The sequence below is a fragment of the Phoca vitulina genome, unplaced genomic scaffold (genome assembly GCF_004348235.1).
Source record: "Phoca vitulina isolate PV1807 unplaced genomic scaffold, GSC_HSeal_1.0 scaffold1, whole genome shotgun sequence".
NCBI classification, from domain to species: domain Eukaryota; kingdom Metazoa; phylum Chordata; class Mammalia; order Carnivora; family Phocidae; genus Phoca; species Phoca vitulina.
Genome location: NW_022589704.1, coordinates 70,806,838 through 70,827,156, shown reverse-complemented (window position 1 = coordinate 70,827,156; position 20,319 = coordinate 70,806,838). Strand labels below are relative to the sequence as shown.

The 20,319-nt window shown below is 32.9% G+C and overlaps 1 protein-coding gene across 19 annotated transcripts in view; it reads right to left on the bottom strand.

The window, feature by feature from the left end:
- BAZ2B (bromodomain adjacent to zinc finger domain 2B) overlaps positions 1-20,319 on the bottom strand; it is a 381,204-nt gene that overhangs the window by 61,364 nt on the left and 299,521 nt on the right. For 14 of the 19 annotated variants that reach the window (XM_032409746.1, XM_032409845.1, XM_032409807.1 and 11 more), the window contains 8 exons: positions 15,411-15,621; positions 9,732-9,824; positions 9,555-9,616; positions 5,554-5,619; positions 3,815-3,880; positions 2,385-2,429; positions 2,109-2,141; positions 803-868 (listed from right to left, as the gene is read on the bottom strand). In XM_032409746.1, coding sequence (XP_032265637.1) covers positions 803-868; positions 2,109-2,141; positions 2,385-2,429; positions 3,815-3,880; positions 5,554-5,619; positions 9,555-9,616; positions 9,732-9,824; positions 15,411-15,621 — 642 coding nt within the window. The remainder of the gene's footprint in view (positions 1-802; positions 869-2,108; positions 2,142-2,384; positions 2,430-3,814; positions 3,881-5,553; positions 5,620-9,554; positions 9,617-9,731; positions 9,825-15,410; positions 15,622-20,319) is intronic. The other 5 variants (XM_032409773.1, XM_032409816.1, XM_032409865.1 and 2 more) reach the window with 3 other exon arrangements.

Genomic DNA, 20,319 nt, shown 5'->3' with positions numbered 1-20,319 from the left:
AGTTGATAATCTTATAATCCAAGGAGGTAAGTATCATTATCTCAATTTAAAAGAAGAAATAACCTTTAACTAATGAGAATTTAAATAAAAATCTGAAACAAAAAAACAGAAGGAGAGGAGGGAAGGAAGAAGGAAGGAAGAAAGGAAAGAAGGAAGGAAGAAAGGAAGAAAGAAGCAATTGAGCCTCAAGAGGTAAAGCAAGTTGGTTCAGAGTCAGTATGGGAATTCTGAGTCTCTCACACTCCAATGCCCTGGATATCATGGCCATACTTCTATTCAACTGGTTTTATTTAATACACAATGCATTCCTTTGTAATATATATTTTAACCTTTAATTGCTTTCTATTACATTCCAAATAAGCTCATTTTGACTTATTTCAGTAATTTCCTTATTCTGAATTATCTGTTAAAAGTCTATTTTAAGGAAAGTACTTAAGCCCAATTTTACAAATAGAACAGTAAAGAATAATTCTGAAGGCAGAAGTCCATGGTTGGACTGACTGGTATTTCAGTTAGGACACACAGGACTTGTTTAGGCATGCTGTAATATTAAACTTTTATCCAAGCAAATACCATTCACTACATTAAAAAAAGATAATTAAAATCTCAGCCAAGAAAATTAACACATAGATTGGAATCCTTCCTACATTCTTTTATGTTCTAACAGTTATTACTTTTAATATTTGGCTTGCTTGTGAAAGCCAGTGAGCCATGACAAACCTATACTATGAAAAATTTATATTTAGAAAAACCAATGCTTTAGGAAAAAATACTAATATTTTTTCTAGAAACATGCACTTACTTCTGCTTTTTTACGAGCTTCCATGGCTTTCATAAGCATCATATGTTGTCTCCTTCTCTCTCGTTCCTATTAGGCCAGATAAAATTAGGAAAATAACTATAATTATAGTTCGATTTTGAAATGGAAAAACAAAACAAAACAAAACAAAACTCAGTATAGCATGTTTAGCATTTATAGACAAGTCACAGTAAATACTAAATATAAGACAAAAATGGCCAGTCTGTGCATGTTTTAGTTCAGGTTTAGAAAGCAAATACAAGAACAATCAAAAGCAAAAAGGTAAAGCAATGAACATGGAGACAGTGTAAACAGAAGCATACAAGATTTACTTATGGTCAGTTGTGATGCTCCTTCAAAAGCTGGCAGAACAAAAAGCATAATGGTTGGCTGGAACAGGTCAGTTACCTTACATCTGCTATTAGAAAAACCACAAATATGTACTATAGGCCAATTAAGCTAAAGGTTGTATTGTTCTTGAATTTTTAGATCAGGTAGAAATTGATTTATAATCACTTCCACTTCACGGTTTTAGAATTAAGTTATTTTTATTTCAAGCACACTATTGTTTTGTAAATTCAATAGGCCACCAACAAATTAGAAATATATATATTTTTTAGAGCTTTTATACCAATTTAGTTAAACTAGTCGTGGTTCACAAACCAACACCAATGAAATGGGATATTCCTATTTACTGATGTCTGCCACTTGATGCGCTATTTAAGACCATAAAAGCTGCACCATGGGCTAATAAATGGAATCTAAAAGGCACAGTATGAAAATAAGGTAGGCACTAGTTTTGACCATCTCATTTTATTTTAAAATTAAAAAATCACAGTTATATCTAATGAGTTCATTTTGTTTAAACGTATTTGGTCCCCCCAAAGGGATATTTCTAAAATTATTTCCAAAATTTTGTCTATAAAACCAGAATATATTTCATATTCTCTCATCAACCTAACTCAAAATTCCCATTGTATTCAATGGCAGTTTTGCACCTAGAATGATGGGAGAATATGGGTCAATATCGTATCTAATTGTACAGTGATCCAACTTTCATCGTGACATCAGTAATGTAAAGTTTTAGACGGCAGCCTTATATAAGGCTTGCAAAATTCAATTAGCAATCTTGGAGCTGTATCATACTTCTTTACGGACAGACAAGCAGATGTATGCAATGCACTGTGCTGTAAAGCCATGCAGCAGTATGTAATATGACAGCAGCCAGTGCTACGCTGTATGCATTGCTATGACAACCATATCACAACCAAATCACAATGCGGTGTTAGATGTACAAAAATAAACATACCCATACCATATCTAGTCTATGCCTCTCCAACTCCTGGTAGAAAGAGTTGGCACAACATTATGAAACAGAAATCACAGAGTCATGAAACCAATTTTTAACCCCCCAAAAGACACCAATACCAAAGCAAGGCAATAAACCATAAGATGAAGGAAAAACTTAAGCAGGAATTACTTTGGAAACTTTTAAGAAAACATTTTGAAGATTTTCCCCCAAATAGATTTAAGAAAAATTATAAAATGTACATTTCAACAATTGTATAACTATATGTATACAGACCTGATGCTTCAGAAGAACAGCTTGTTGTCTTCTCATTTCTTTTTCCTTAAAAATAAGAAACTCTTAATATATAATTCTTAGAGAAGATTTAGAACATAGTACAAGTATTAAAAGTTCCTTTTCTGAGACTCTATAATCTTCCATTAGGTCGAGCCACATGGAATTGCAAATATTTGATCATTTTTTACTTACATAGTGGCAATTTCATATGCTCCTACTTAATACAGAAAGATTAGACGATAGAAGCAAGGATCTTATTCAGTAGCCATTTAAACTTAAAATTCAATAACCTAATAGCATATTTCAATGGCACATTCACTGAACTGACTAGCTAAATGGTCAGAGCATATCAGATACAATTGATACATGTATCTTTAAAATTATTTTAATACATTATATAGAACCCTCAAATCCAGCTGATTAGAACTCTCTCCACTCTGAACATAAATTCCCAAATATACTATATTGTACCTTAACAGCATCCATACATTTCTGTGCACTATCTATGAATGAAAGTAACAACAGGCTGAGATCAGCGTAAGATTTTCACGCTCAGCTATAATTCAAGGGCACTACCCCAAGGGGGTAGGGCTTAATGCAAGCAATTCTACAAATGTCATCAATTTAAATATTCTTATAAAGATAAAAATCTAGACGATATTAAGGGAAGCGATGAAAAGGGGTAGAAATCTAAAGAAAAAAGTAAGAGAGTCACTGTAGAAAAGGTAACTAACAGTTCCCTGGCTTTACAGGATATAATTGTGTCTGTTTCCGAAACCAGTAGGATCACTCAGCCGTCCTCTTTCAGTAATTAATTATGAGAAAAAGTGGAAGGTGAGGGGTAGAATGTGTGTGTGTGGTTGGGGGGTCCAACTCTAATGCTTCATGACAGAAAATCAAAACCAAAACATTACAATAATTAACAATGGCTAATTTTATTACTGGCAAATTAACAGTTTGCTCAAGTTAGGTTTTTGTTTCTGTAGGCTCTTCACTGTTTAATAATTAAAACAGTTGCTGGACATTAACCAAGATAAAGTTATAATCTAAGTAGAGAATCAGATTTGGGACACAATTTGAAACATAAACATCAACAACACAAAATAGCTTTGGGAAGATCATTCTGATTCAGCAAAACTGTATACAGGTATTATGCAATAGTTTGCATTTCTGATTTGATGTTTGCTACTTAAAGAGCTCAAATCATCACATAAAACCCATATAATGAAATTTAAAAAAAACATATACATATGATATACATACAATAAAAGCACACATTATACACATGTATCTGTGCTAAACATTTTTTTAAGATAATCATTTTGAGGAGAGCTATTTTTTTTCATATAACTGATACTGGTGTAACATCACACCAGTGATGTTTTATTTTTCAAAAATAAAAACTGTGTGATGTTCTCATCTAAACTAACCTTTATTCGTTTCTCGGCCTCCAATAATTTGGCATTTGCTGCTTCTTCCTTCTTTTTCTTTTTAGCCTGTGCATGCAAAACAGGTCTCAAAGTCATGCAACAGCACCACTACAACTTGAAAATAATCTCAGACTTGAAAATGGAGCTACATGTCTCACAAAGTACAAAACAATATGTAACATATACGTAGACAATTAGAGATTTCCCTCCAGTTAACATTATATTTAACATACGAATTTCATTTTTAATGTATAGATTAGCATGAAGATACACAAAAGTTCTTAAGTGCATAAGAGTATGTCAGCTTTTACGCTTCAATCTCTGTTAAAAGTCTGAAATAACTGAGTGTTATTGTCATTTTAACTCAAAACTTAATTACAAAAAAACTGATTTTGTGGAATGTCTTATCTTTTTTTCTGATTTTTAAAAGTAAAACACAATCATTGTAGAAAATTTAGAAAATGGGGTGGATTTTAACCGATAAAAGTTATTTAATGAATAAATCATTAACACATTAAAAATGCACGTGTCCACTTTATTTGAAATTTCTTTTTTAACACTTGAAATTTGAGATAAAGAAATCCATTACTCAGATGATTTAAATGAAACATTAAATCTCATTTTCTCTAGCTGTACAATGTGGTTAATTAAAGGCTTTTTTTTAAGTAAACATATTTCATGAAGTACGCTTTGAATATCAAGATCATGCTATCAAATTTGAGCTTCACAATCTTAAAGTCTTTATCTAGTAGTTTTATAACCATCCAGTAGTTATTGTCAGTTTACTTTAAGATAGGCATATTTTCTATTTGGTGGGTTTTAAAATTAATTTGAAGTGGATAAGGAAATATGTTCATATTTCTGCACAGAAAAAAAACTGTAACAGAAAACCTCAGCTATCTGGAGTCCTCAGGAAATTGTTTTATATGGCAATGGTTTCCTGAATAGCTGAGAGGTTATAATAATTTTAAACATTAAAAGTTATTTTCATAGTTTTGGATGAAAATAATTTTGAGACATATGCCTGTTCAGACATAGCACACTTAACACAATTTGGCTTTTTCTTGATGACTCAGGGCCATTGTTCTGATCAGTTATTGTACTACACAGTTCGATAGAGTAATGTATTTTGGCCATTAAGGTGTTGAAAATTGTTTGCTATTCAAATATAAAATTACACACTCTTGCTAGGCTTTTGAATTCCTATATATGCGGGCTGGAGTTTTTCTGCATTTTCCCTTGCTGTCTTTTGGCTATTACTTTTGCTATCGCCAATATATGTCCTCTAGCCCTATTCCAGTAGCTTCTGGGGAAGAGGGATATATTAGAAACCAGAAAACCAAGCTAGTTAAACTGTTTCTACATTGAAAATTTACTTTACTTTTGTAATGTTTTATGTCTAAATTGAAAGTAAATATCTGACTATAAGTCCTAATGAGTTTTCTAGAAGTAAAGAACAGGAGTTTTCGCACAGGAACTTTCTGACAACTATACTGGCTGCTCAGAGGTTTCCTCTTTTTCTGTTTTGTCTGATTTTCTGCATTTTTACTGTTAGGATTAGATTAGCTTGCTAAGTAAGGTTCAGATAAGGTCTTATTCTATGCGTTACATTTAAAGAGAATTTCTGATGAACATATTAATTTGTATGAGTGAGAGATCATGTGGGTAAAATTTTTATTTTTGTAGACTTTAAGATATATGACGAATTACTTTAATTATATCAAATTTAAGAGTTCTACCTCTAGAATTTGCTGGGCTCGAAGTTCTTTTTCCATTCTGATTTGTTGAATTCTCTTAATTTTTTCCTGTAGAAAAAATAATGATAATTTAAGACAATAAACTAAATATATAGGTGAAAAGTATTTAAGTGGAATCAAATGATATAAGTACACATTTACCAAAGGTTGCCCATGCTGGATATAAAACTTAATGATTTAGCTTAACATCATATATACATTCATGTCTTAAATTAATGTGATTTCATAAAATTTCTCAAAACAATTTGTGAAGTACAAATGCTAAATAAGTATATAGAAACCAGGTCAACCAAGGTAATTAAACTCATTTAGCCTGTATGCAAGTACAAGTAATATTTAATTTGAGATAAATCTAGGTCAGAATAATAGGAAAAAATAGTACCTCAGGAGTCAGAAAACCTAAGGCTCATCCTGAGTTACTGTCATTCATTGCATGATCTTGAACAAATAACTACTCTTGTATAAAATAGGTGCTTGCCCTTTACTCACTGTTATGATGAAATTAAAATGCTTAAAAAGTAGAGAGTACCATGCAATTGTAATAATTATTAACAATTTCCATACCATAATTTATTTCACATGGTGAATAACATGATAACATGACATTACTTTTAATTACTACAATAAGCCAAATTCAGAAGTAATCTAATATTATTTAAAAATGGATTAATTATTGGGGCGCCTGGGTGGCTCAGTTGGTTAAGCATCTGACTTCAGCTCAGGGCATGATCTCAAGGTCCTGGAATGGAGCCCCAAGTGGGGCTCCCTTCTCAGCGGGGAGCCTGCTTCTGCTTCTCCTTCTCCCTCTCCCCTCTGCTCGCACTCTCTCTCTCTCTCTCAAATAAATAAATAAATTAAATAAAAATGGATTGATTACAATTTAACATTCTAGGGAATGATTCACATGACATACTAGGTATTCACATTGCCTAAATTTAACATAATAGTTATTGTTTCAGAATTTAATGATCATGTAAAGTTTGATAAGAACTTTACATGTGATTTTTAAAATGCAGTATGCTATAAGTACACTGTTAACAATTTCATGTTTATAAATCCCTTTGAAATTCCCAAATTGGCACTGATGAGAATACATAGTTTAAAAAACAAACAAACAAAAAACTACACAAATTGTTCCACTTGCAAATTGCACTTGTCCTAGGATTTCTAGAACCAACACATTTTATACTACTTTCTATTACAATACCTACTCCAATCTCCAGATGCTAGTGTACCTTTTGAAGCTATGCTTTAATGTTTTAAAACTTATTCCTTTTTTCCCCCACACTAATGTTACTGATTCCCTGCAGGGCTCTACTGCAAGAAAATGAGATTTCTGAAATTACTGTTCTGATTTTAGAAGACTGATACCATTCTATAACTTTGCTTTTGGTGATCCTACTTGGTATTGAATATTAATTATAGCTTGCCAAACATAAAAACCCAAGGGTATCTTTTATTTCATTTCAAAATCTTAGAGAAGGCTGTACGTGATCCACATTTGATATATTTATTTAGATTAGAACTTGAGACCTACGTAAAGCACATTTGTGATTTAATTTTTCTGCTTTTGTTAACCATAAGGTTATAAGGTGGTATGTTCTCAAGTCAGCAAAAGTCATTCATTCTTCTCTTAAGCACAGAGACAGGTATGGAATCTTGGACTTAAGTACACTCAGTCAGAACTTTATCTTAGCTGTCCAAGTGATTCATATATATTTACATATATTTGGTAGTGCTGTGATTGATATTAGCAGAGATAAATCTTTTTTATAAATTATAATATTGGGTCACCTTATAATATTGAGTACCCAAGCACTGAACTGGGCACTTTACATAAAATATCTTATTGATCCTTTAAAAAAACAACATGGGAGTTGAAGTTATCTTTTTTTTTTTTAACCTAAAAGAAAACTGAAGTTCCTAGAGGGTACATATTTTGCTTAAAGTCAAATACTAAATACAGAGAAGACCTGGTTAGATTCCAATGCTTTTGCTCCTTTTGCTTCATAATAATGCTTCTGGAAGCCTCCAGAAAATTGCTTTGAGGACTATATGGTGACATTTTAGGCCTACTAGGTGGAAAAAATAATCCAGAGGATGAGAAGCACATGCTACTATTTTATCCCAGATCTAATGCTGACTTTAAAATAGGCATTGTATAACTCCCTGTGTGAGTAAACCTTGCTAGACTTTGATTCACTTTATTGGCAATAAGGAATAAGTCAAATGGTATTACGAGACTACCTTCAGACAAATATCAACGAATATCTAATATCAGTTCATTTGTATTAGTGTTGCTGGAATCTTGGGACCCCAATGCTTTTTTTGATGAGCAGCAAAAACTACGTAGGCTTAGGGTGTAGCCACCTCAAGAGTTTAGGATCACAAAGCCGACCTTTGAGTGCTGATGGGATTTGATGGGTCTCTAGCCATTAGGAAATAGGCTAAGCCATAAAAAAATAGTATTTCACTTAAAATGAATATAAACTATTTTTACATATATATGTAATATGTAGTAAATATAATATTTTAATAAATGTATTTATGAGACTACATATTTTTAAGTCAATCTTATCGTGTCTTTAGCAGTCACAATCAACAAACTAAGGAAAGAATTCAAGTTTAAAATTGACTACATTAAATTACAGTAAAGGAGTACACCATATAGTTTGGTGTTTTTATATCTTTTAAAAAGTGAGCATTTGTTTTGTGCTAGGCATTGTGATAGACATTTTACATTCACGATCTCATTAAGTCATTAGCTAATGCAGTTATTTTCTTTTACCATGGAGGAAACAGAGACACAGAGGTTAAATAACTCATCTAAGATCACAAAATATTAAGCAGCAGAGAACATATTCAACTCTCAGCTCCTTGACTACAGACGAAGTTCTGGCTCCCCATTCCCCATCAACTCTCCCTAATCCCACTGCCTTAGCCAATACTGGAAGGAACCTTGAAAATAGCCACATCACATCCAGCCCAACCCATTTATTTAGCAGCTATTTATATAGTAACACAATTTACTTTATTTCATACTCAGAAATAACTACTTGCTGTTAAAAAATTTAAACAAATCGTAGTTTCCCCCATTTCCTTTCTGCTTTAATGGTTATGTGACTATGTGGAGATGGCAGAGTAGTTCACACACTCCCATCTTAAATTAAGTCGAATATCTTGTCATGTAATGCTTTATCTATAAAAATTTAAAAATCACTTCATTTACCTATCCTTAATTTTGAAAACTACATAGGGGAGAGATATTGTAGACTTAAGATAGAATGAATGCTGGACATGCTGAAGTAGTGCTTTCTTGTTTTTTTTTGTAGTAGTAATTTTTAAGCATTCAGAAGCAGTGGGAACAAACCCTATTCTATATAACTTGAGTTTAACTTTTTACTCATATTTTATGTTTCATTACAACAAGCTTTTCCTACTAAAATATGAACATTCAAACAATAGCCTTCATTTACTGATACACTACTTTAAAAAGTTTGAAAGCCGTTCAAGATGTCCACTTATATTCAAACTCTATCAAGATATTAAAAATACTTAGATTTACATTTTGGTAATCTCTAAAAACTTGGAAGTAGAAGACTTGGTTCAAAAATGAGGTGAATTTTAGGGGAATCTGGCTGGCTTAGTTGGTTAAATATCTGCCTTCAGCTGAGGTCATGATCCTAGGGTCCTGGGCCCTGGGATCGAGTCCTGCTTTGGGATCCCTGCAGGGAACCTGCTTCTCCCTCACCCTCTGCCTGCACGTTCTTTCTCTCTCTCTCTCAAAGCAATAAATAAAATCTTAAAAAGATGAGGTGAATTTTAACTAATGCAAGAGGACAGCTTTCTAAGATACATAACATTAATGTGAAATACTGTTATTTCAGAAATCAAAATGAAAATAATGTACATATATACATATACCAATAGAGCCCCAATATAACACTTGTGTTTTAAAAATCAGTTCCAATGCATAAACGTACCTGTTGTTTCATAATCTTTATTTGTTCTTTTTGCTTTCTCTTCTCCTCAGCAGCCATTATTGCTATGGTGAAAAACCAAAGCACAGATATCATCAGCAAGGGAATGAAGAGGAGAAGCTTCTTATGAATTCCCCAATACTTACTCTTCATGTTTATGTTTTCATTTAAATCACCCACCTTGTTGTTTTTTGGCTTCTTTGGCAACTCGAGCCTGTTCCTGCTTTTGAAGTTTTCTCAAAAGCTTTATTTGTGCTGCTTGTCTGGCTATTTCTGAAACACACAAAATTTCAAGGAATATTATTAACAACTTTACATAACTGCTAACCTAAGAACAATAACTGTGTGAAACTGGTATCATCATGAAAGACCTAATTTTTAAGAAAATTGCCTAAGGTTAGATACCAACTGGGAGAATGGCGTGGCAGAAAATTTTCTGTCCCTTTCCCATAGAAACTGCCAAATTATTTCACCAAATATGACCCCATATACAGGACTACACAAAAATGATACTTCTTTCAATCCTCTTCATAGAAGTCAATCTAAGTATATTTTTTCACATTTCACGTAATCCCCACTTTGTAGGAAAATAGGTGCTAATATGCAAAAATAGTGATTTAGCTTCAGTCTTAAGAATAACAGAATATTTAAAAAGGAAAAAGAACCCCAAATTGAACAAATATAAAGCCTCTAAAACTCAGTATCTCAATCAGCTATATAAGTGGTAAAGTTTTTGAATCCAGTGACATTTTCATTTATAAAGGAGAGGATCTAAATCTCCTAAATAAAAAGAGTACAGAATGTCATTGAGTTTCAAAGACAACCTAGTCCTCCTAAGTTTTAAGGACAAATGTATGAAACCGGGATAGACTGACATAATTAAAATGGTCCCAACTTTCATTCTTCCCTCTCTCCATGTAATTTGCAATGTGATTTTGCAGTTCCTCTCATCAAGAGGTAAAATATATTTTCTTGTCCCTTGATGCTGAGTTCAGCCATGTGATCTTTCTTGGCCAACAGGATGTTAGCAGTTGTGATGCACATAGAAGTTTGACAATATACCTGTACTCTTTCTATTTTTACTCTTGTGCCTTGCCCTTTACTATAAGGACATGTTTGGGCTAGGCTGCTGAAGGTTGGGACACGTGGAGTCAGTTGACTTCACATATGTGAACAAGCCCAGCCAAGATCAGCAGAGCTGCCTAATTTCCCTCCAGCTGCTTCCATCTGTGCCACAATTAATACCTAGTGTTGTACATCACTGAAGTTTTGGGGTTGGCTGTTTCCCAGAATTACTGTGGCAGTAGATAACTGATATAGAAAGCATTTAATGTCATACTTTCTTCTGCTGGCAAACTTGGTCAGAATACTTTTAACTATAAAAGTGGTGTATCATAGTATCACTCATAAAATACTGCCTTATGTTAGACATTATTTTAAACTTCGTAGCAGATGAGTTTTAAGAAATCTATATATTATATTCAGTAATGAATATGATTGGCTAACACCTGAATTACTTGAGCTTTACTAATAATTTCTGCCATTTATTAAACTTCTGTATTAAATTTACATGAACTTGTTTCATCTTCATAACAATCTTATGAGCTAGGCAACATTATGCCCAGTTTATAGATAAATAACTAAGGCTCACAAAGGTTAAATAGCAAAGCCAAGATATAAACCCAGGTCCTTCTGACTTCACAGTCTATATGCTACTAGTTCTAAGAACTTTTAAGAAAAGTTGAATGCCTTGAGATTTTACATAAGAACCTAACCCTATGTCCTTGAAACAGCTGAGGTGACCTTCGTTACTATGGCTTATTTTCTACCAACAAGTCTTTAAAAAAGGAGATGGGATGTAAAGGGTCTAATTTTGTCTAGTAAACTGGAATTGTTAATGAAAGATGAAATGGAAGATGCTGCTAAAATATATTTCTAATCCTCCAATAATTTTCAACACTAGGTTATAAGCATCATCAAAAATTCCTAAGCCACATAAAAAGGATCTTCTGTTCACTAAATACCCTGGGAAATAAAAATCTATAAACAAGTTTGCAGAATCAGCAAACTCCAATAATAATACACCTGAAGGATACTGTTCTCACCTATGATAGTACCAGATGACTATTTTTCTAACACTAAAGAACTGAAAGCTTTCACTGAACTCTACTATAAAGATCTAAGTCTACCTTAAAATACAAAGATGTGTCAAGTGGTTAAAAAAAAATGTGTCCTAGAAAATGTGGCATAGGTGTGATCTTTTGTTTCAAGCTAAACTGATGGTCTCAAACAGAAATCTGGCTTATAATAAAGAAATGCTATATTTAGGTGTGTATTTGTGTAAGAAAGTATTGGCCAACTTCAAGACCCACACAAGTACACAGTAATTTTTATTTTTAAACCCTTAGGACAGAAAACCATTAAAAAGTTCAACCCAGGGCGCCTGGGTGGCTCAGTCGTTAAGCGTCTGCCTTCGGCTCAGGTCATGATCCCGGGGTCCCGGGATCGAGTCCCACATCGGGCTCCCTGCTCGGCGGGAAGCCTGCTTTCTCCCTCTCCCACTCCCCCTGCTTGTGTTCCTGCTCTCGCTATCTCTCTCTCTGTCAAATAAATAAAAAAAAAAAAAAAAAAAAAAAAAAAAAAGTTCAACCCATATCTTTTTACTTTAGGAAGGATAAAATTCTTAATAATCATTAAAAATTCACATAGCTTAAACTTCACATTATGAGTAGTTGGAAAATGTTTTTAAAAGTTAGAAACACTATGGAGGAAGGAGAATGAGAAGACCTAGAAAATTCACTCACGCTCTGAGAAATAAACTGCTCCCAACAGCTTCTCATTAATTTAGATTATGGCTGCTGAATACATTATCTATTATAACTAACTTTTGAAATATCAATTTTGAAAATATCTTTTATGGATTAAGAAATTACCTATTTAAATTTTAAAGATAAAAGTTTATTTTTGAAATAGTTTACACACACAATCGATTAGGGATATTTTAGATATACCACACTTCTTTGATACTAAGGTGCATTTTTAAATATAGTCTAAAATCAGAATGTGTCTGACAATTGGCAGCACTTCTCTTTCTTTGTGTACATCTTAAAATAATGGTGCATTGCAATGACTATAGCATCTCAGGTTCTATGATATATGAAATGGAGAGGTACTATCTGATATCTTAGAAAATTTAAGGTATTAATGGTATTGGCAAGTTTATTTATTAGGTTAAAATCTTTTTCATATTGAAACCCTCTCAGATTCTTACATTTATTCTCTTGAGAAATTAGAGAGCTCTCGTTTCATAATGCTTGGATGTACAAAGTTTGCATTTATTTTACTGTTCTGAACTTTTCTTCAAATTAAGTCTAGTTTTTCAGTCTAGTTGAGGCCTAGTAGAATAATAATATATAACAGAAACTGCTAGAATCCCCTCAGATAACCCCTTCAAACTGTTAATGTAGAAGCCTTTGAGAAGTAAAAGTGGTGATAAAATGATTCATTCCTTTCTTCCCAAGAAAAAACATAAATATTTTACCATATATGCTTCTAAATATTAATAATAATTATTTATTTACTGTTAAATATTTAACATTTATATACTTGTTGAGAAAAAACATATATACATTATCAGGTCAAAGGTAACAGAACTTGCAAAAATGCAACATAACACAACAAGGGAGACCTATGTAACGGAATACAAACCAAATTGAAATCTAGAGGGAGAAAAACCTTTGGGTAAAAGTTAAGTAATTAGCTTCTATATTGTTAAAAATAAAATTTAATTAATTTTGCAAATATAAAGTTACCATTTTAGATACTAAGTATTAATAGCATTTGTATTATATATGCATGATATGCATGAAGAGCCCATGCTTTGGGTATCAGTTAATTTTAAGCTTTCTTATTTTAGGCAAACAATGTATACTCATCACTATTATACATTCATCGGAAGAGTCAGTGGATTATTGACAATATTAATTTTAAAACTCATCATTTATGGCTATATCTGTTAATAACTTTTTTTCAGCCTTCACTAGTAACTATTCAGGGGAGATGAAAGTCTTAACAGAAACCAAATAAAATAACATAAAAATTTCACAAATGGGCTGCCTGGCTGGCTCAGTTGGAAGGGCATGCAACTCTTGATCTTGGGGTTGTGAGTTTGAGCCCCATGTTGGGTGAGAGATCACTTAAATTAATAAATAAATAAGCTAAAAAAAATTTCACTAACATACTATGGCAGAGAAAAACTTATATGACATTAAGTTATATGCCAGGCAGTTAATTTACATGCTATTAGTGGAAGTATGAATTAGTACAACTTTTTTGGAGATAATGTTTGCCTGCTATCTACCAAAATTGAAAATGCACATACACTTTGATTCAAAGATTCTACCTCTACAATTTTATACTATGGATAGCCATACCCATAGAAGGATATGAATAAATGTGTAATATCGGTTTACTGCAGGACTGTTTGTGATAGCAAAGATTGGGAAACAGCTCAAATAGTCATCACAAAAGACTGATTAAATGAAGTATGGCAGAGCCATACATGGTGCATCACTTACTATTCAGCTATTGAATGTGTTAGGTTGATTTTTAAGTGCAGATACAGAAAGATGTTCAAGATAAATTAAGTGGAAAAAAGCAAGCTGAATAGGATGTACAATATAAGTTCATTTATTTATTTTAGAAGTGAAAAAGGATATAGATATATAATACAACATATTATACATGTGTATGTATACATATATTGTATCATATGACTGTGTGTGTATATATAGGAGTATGTGTACACATTTCTGGATAGACTATTAATAATGATACCACTTATGAGTGTCTTTTATTTTAAAGTGAGTGAGAATGAGTGTCTCTTTATTGTGAAGCATTCTGTTCTATGAGTTTTTGTTGTGGGTGTCTGTTTTATAATAAAAACAAAGCAGCAATAAAGAAGTCAATATTATGATGGTATTTACAATAAACAGAAATAAGTCAAGCTTTTTCTCCAGAAAAAAACCATGAGAAGTAAAATCCTATTAGTCTTTTAAGTCAGTTTTTATTCTTAAACCTTTATTTTATATCGATGTTTATGTTTCCATACACGCTTGTGACTGTAAGACACCAATGCACAGCCTTAGAGGCTTCACATTTATAACTGGTAACTCCTAATAGAACGGCTTTATTTTCGTCAGCTTTCTCTGTGTCAGACACAGCATGGGAACTTCATGTTGATAATTTATGTGTAGTTTGGAGTTACAGCACATTTGAGGTTATTATGAGCACTTTGTGCTTGATAAGTAACACTTTCTAGTGATCTTAAGTACTTTTTGATTTAAATCTATTAGTTGGCCATTTTGAAAATATGTGTGATATATCCAGACTACAGAAGAACTCAAACTAAAAAGACTGGGGTTACTTACCAGTAATTGGAGTTCTCTAACTGAAAATTTACTCCACAGATCCACATATTTTGGAGTTATTCCCTTGTACCACCTCAAGGAATCGGGAGCTGTTAAAATGAGAATTTCCAGAATGTTGGCACAACCTTAAGGCATGTGCCAAGTGCTGGTTGATTCCCTTTCTGTGCAAGCCTTAAAAGCTTATCCCCCACCTTTGTAGTTCTAAACACATAGGGTATAATGTGTTTATGAGTATGGCTCTTGAAAGGAGCCTACCTAATCAAAGAACTCCAGTTACCAGTGGGATTTTATTTTCTCATTTTTATTCTAACAGAAATATCTACTTTTAGAAAGTGAGAGCAGTATCAATCATTCATAAGTCAAAAACATAAGAGATACATAGACTTTTTTAGTATGATTATTACAGTGTTGTATATATGATATTTCGTACCTTGAGCTTGCAATTTTCTTAGCAATTTGGCATCTGTGTTATCTAGAAACTCAGCGCTTCCCACATTTGGAGGTCGACCCTTCCGACGTCTCATCCTGGATTCCTCTCTCGCTCGTTGTCTATCTGGATTTGGTGGTCTTCCTCTACGGCCTTCCATTGCCCTGATACGGGGAATGACATCCTCTTCTTTCAAAAGACACCACTGCATTCCCTTTTAATTAACATTTTATAGAAATAATATATTAAAAACAAAATAAACACAAGTGATCAACAGATCAGAAAATTCTAGGTCAATTCAGATATTTTGAAATTTATAAAAGCTAGTACAAACCTTAGGAATTTTATTTTTTAAATTAAATTTATAATTGTTCATTGCCTTTGGCATATCTTTGGTATTCTTACTTTAATGACTTCAACTTTAAATACAGAGAGAGATCTATATCTATAAACATATTTATAAACATATGTATCTATAAACACAGATATATCAATCACCATTTCTGAACTGTAATGACCATAAAGTTGGCAGATATTTGAAAATATTAGTTGTGTGATGACAACCTATAGACTGTTTTCATGTGTTATCAGTTCAACCAATCATGAAGCTATCCAAATAACAGAAGGAAGTTTCTCTTTATAGAAATATAATAGCTAATAAATCAAGGAATAAGTTAGAATATCAACATTTGTGCAATACTTGATGAATCTATGGATCTAAGCATTGAACTTGAATGGATGGCAATCACCAGAAATAGAGACAACTTGACAGACATCAGCCTCCTGATGGAGGTTCACTCCATCACCTATAAATTAATCTTGCCCCCCAACCAAATAAATCAAGCCTATATTTGATTAAGTCTGGACCTATTTACTATGACTTTATAGGAAAAATAGGATAAAAAGTGTATGTTAAACTACACAGCAAAATCCAGTCTGTGGGAAATTCTACAAATTACCCAGTTTCTTCAACAAGTAAATTTTAAGAAGTTAAAAAAAAAGGAACTGTAAGAAGAATAAAGGAGCTTTAAAAGATGTATCAAATACATTTTATCTAGATATTGATTCAAATAAACTTCAGATAATTATGATAACTAAGGAACAATTGAAACTGTGAACAATGCCCAACATTTGATGATATCCAGAAATTATCATTTTAAAGTGTGATAATGGTACTCTTGTAGAAAACAAGAGTCCTTATCTTCTAGAGATACACATCGAAAATTTAAGGATGAAATAAGATGTGTTAGATTTGCTTTAGCAAATTATGGAAGAGTAGAAGTAGATGGAGGCATAAAACAATTGGCCATATGATAATTTCTAAAGCTGATGATGGGGTACGTGGTATATATTATATATTTGAGATTTCTCATTGTAAGTCCCCCAACAGACACACCTACACCAGCATAATGCTAGTGCATTATAGGAATAATCCTGCTCAGTGCATAGATACAATTTGAGTCTGGTTTTTATTATCCTCCACATGTCCAACAAAACAAATACACTTATTTATTGTCCTTAGTAATACGTTCAGATACAAGAAAGGCATCCTTTTAAAATAATCCGTCTAAAATAATTGTTTTATTATTTCTTCTTTTTTTATTATGTTATGTTAATCACCATACATTACATCATTAGTTTTTGATGTAGTGTTCCATGATTCATTATTTGCGTATAACACCCAGTGCTCCATGCAGTACGTGGCCTCTTTAATACCCATCACCAGGCTAACCCATCCCCCCACCCCCCTCCCCTCTAGAACCCTCAGTTTGTTTTTCAGAGTCCATAGTCTCTCATGGTTCATCTCCCCCTCCGATTTCCCCCCCTTCATTCTTCCTTTTTTAAAGAGGGAATTCCTTTAGTATGAAGGTTAAGGCTTTTAAAAATATGCTTTTTTCTCAAAAGAATCTTAACCTAGGAATTTAGCTTGAACAACTGTAAGCAATTCTGCAACCAAAAATAATAAAAAGTTCTTGAGTTACACTTTAGGCCATGATTCCTAACCTGGGGCCAGGAGTCTATGAATATTTCATTCAATGGGTACTAAAAATACAAATACTACTCTTGCTACCATAACGGATGATAGTTACTTCCTACATTTAGAGCACTGTGTTTGTTCCAGGCATTTTCAATACATTATATACTTTAATCTTCGTAACAACTCTAACCAATAAGGTGAGTTTTATTGTTCTTACATTTCAACTGAGGGAATTCAGACCCAATAAGGTTAAATAATTTCCTGAGGTACAGAGGCAACAAGGAACAGAACTGTATTTCAAAATTGGGACTAACTCTAAAACCTGTGGTCTTAACCACTACATATTGGTTGTTGATTGTTACCAAGATGTTTTTATGCTTGATAAGTGACTGATCACAATATTCAGCCATGAAAGCATGTCACAGCAAGACTGTGTGAAAAAACCTAATGCATATAGTCTATATTTATATGTTTAAAATAATATCTATACTAACTCTTTTCAGTAATTCTCATGTGAAAAATAATTTTAAAAGTTAATTCTGAACAAAGTAAAAATTTTTTCCTGAGATTTCAAAGGAATAGGAACAATACTTCTACTAACTGCATTTTTATGCCACAAGCCACTAAGAAGGAAGCCATCAAAACAATTTTATGTTCACCAGTATAGGAAGCTTTTGATTAGTTTAGGTTTTCATTTTTCTATTATGCTCTTAGGCACCAAGCAGCATGCATCACATAAATTGAAAAATATAAAAGTGACATTCGTGACACTTGGAGTAGGAGAGACTAATAAAAGAGTATGTAAAGGAATGTGCATTCAGTTTTTAAAGTATCTCATTAATAATAAAGTCAACTTTAGCCAAGATTTAAAGGGTTTTATCAATTTATCTTTTTTATCCAGTTACAATCGTTTTTTTTTTTTTAATCCAGTTACAATTTTTAAATAGTTGTTTTACTCAGCTAGGAAAATATACCTGTGTCAAAAAAGGAATAGATTATTTTGGTGCCCAAAATTTACCAGACAAATATAGTGACATTACCATTTACATTTTTGCCCTTGGCATTTATAAAGTAAATACTTGCCAAGGGAACTGCATATATTATGCTACATATATAGTCTTCTGACTCCTGGATTTTAGAAAATGAGAAATGGACTGCTAGGAAAATCGGAAGCTTAAATTACAGCTTTAATTCACTGAGTAGTCAAAATAATTGTGAAGGGGAGAAAAATGTAGTTTTCTCAATAAGCTTTTCCTCAGAAAAAACAAATATAATTTATATCACCTGATTCATATGCTATAAGCTTTTTTGTCAATCAGAAATTATGCATCAAAAGACAGTTAGCTTATTATTTTTTCTTAATTTCTAAGACTAAGATAGTAAATGGTTCCTGAAAATAGTCTTTCTTAACTAAGATTTGAAAGATGAGGACAAAAAGAAAATAGATGATCAACATGATGGACATGGTGACAGATCAGGTCATTTTACCATTATAATTCTGCTTTCAAAAGTTACTAATTTCAATCTTTAGCAATAACACCTTCATTTCTATATATACTACAGAGAGAAGAAAAAAAGATTTATGTTTTATTTCAGAAGACTGAACAGAATAATTAACATAAGTAAATAAGTACACCATATAATATACACTTCAATGCACTATAAAAGTGCAATATAAGACTGTCATGTATTATAAAAAGTTTCCACTACTTAAACATTTGTTGAGACACCTACTTTGTACAAGGCATAGCAGTGTCTAAAGGCAAATGAGAATCTTCTCCCCGACAGGACCAACATTTTTAACTTGGGACAGCACGCATTCCAATGCAGGTAATTCAAGGACCACATGCCGAGTAGTCATAAATTTGAAAAAGGGTTTAGAGGTTGGGACAAAAGGTTGTCTGAATTGTCCACTTAAAAAATAATGATGGTCTGAATTAGGGCTTGAGAATTAGAGCTGGAAAGGAAGGTGAATACATTGGTCTTTTAGGAGGGAGAACTACCTGGATGTGAAGGAGAGAAGTCTGAATGGAGACCAGAAAGGTGATTTAAGTTTGAAGTGATCTCTAGGTAACATGGAAAAGGGAAATGGTAGTGAGATTTTCTTCCCAAAGTGAAGATACAGGATGGAAAAATACTTGAGAAAACCTACGAATAAAATTTCTTACTCTCAGGTATTTTATACCTTAAGCACTAACTAGAACTTTAAAAAATATATCCAAAATCTATAAAGAACTTATCAAACTCAACACCCAAAGAACAAAGAATCCATCAAGAAATGGGCAGAAGACATGAACAGACATTTTTCCAAAGAAGACATCCAAATGGCCAACAGACACATGCAAAAGTGCTCAACATCACTCGGCATCAGGAAAATCCAAATCAAAAGCTCAATGAGATACCACCTCACACCAGTCAGAATGGCTAAAATTAACAAGTCAGGAAACGACAGATGTTGGCGAGGATGCGGAGAAAGGGGAACCCTCCTACACTGTTGGTGGGAATGAAAGCCGGTGCAACCACTCTGGCGAACAGTATGGAGGTTCCTCAAAAAGTTGAAAATAGAGCTACCCTACGACCCAGCAATTGCACTACTGGGTATTTATCCCAAAGATACAAATGTAGTGATCTGAAGGGGTACGTGCACCCCGATGTTTATAGCAGCAATGTCCACAATAGCCAAACTATGGAAAGAGCCAAGATGAATGGATAAAGAAGATGTGGTGTATATATACAATGGAACATTACGCAGCCATCAAAAAACCCGAAATCTTGCCATTTGCAACGATGTGGATAGAACTAGAGGGTATTATGCTAAGCGAAATAAGTCAATTAGAGAAAGACACGTATCATATGATCTCACTGATAGAAGGAATTCTGAATCTCAGAAACAAACTGAGGGTTGCTGGAGTGGTGGGGGGTGGGAGGGATGGG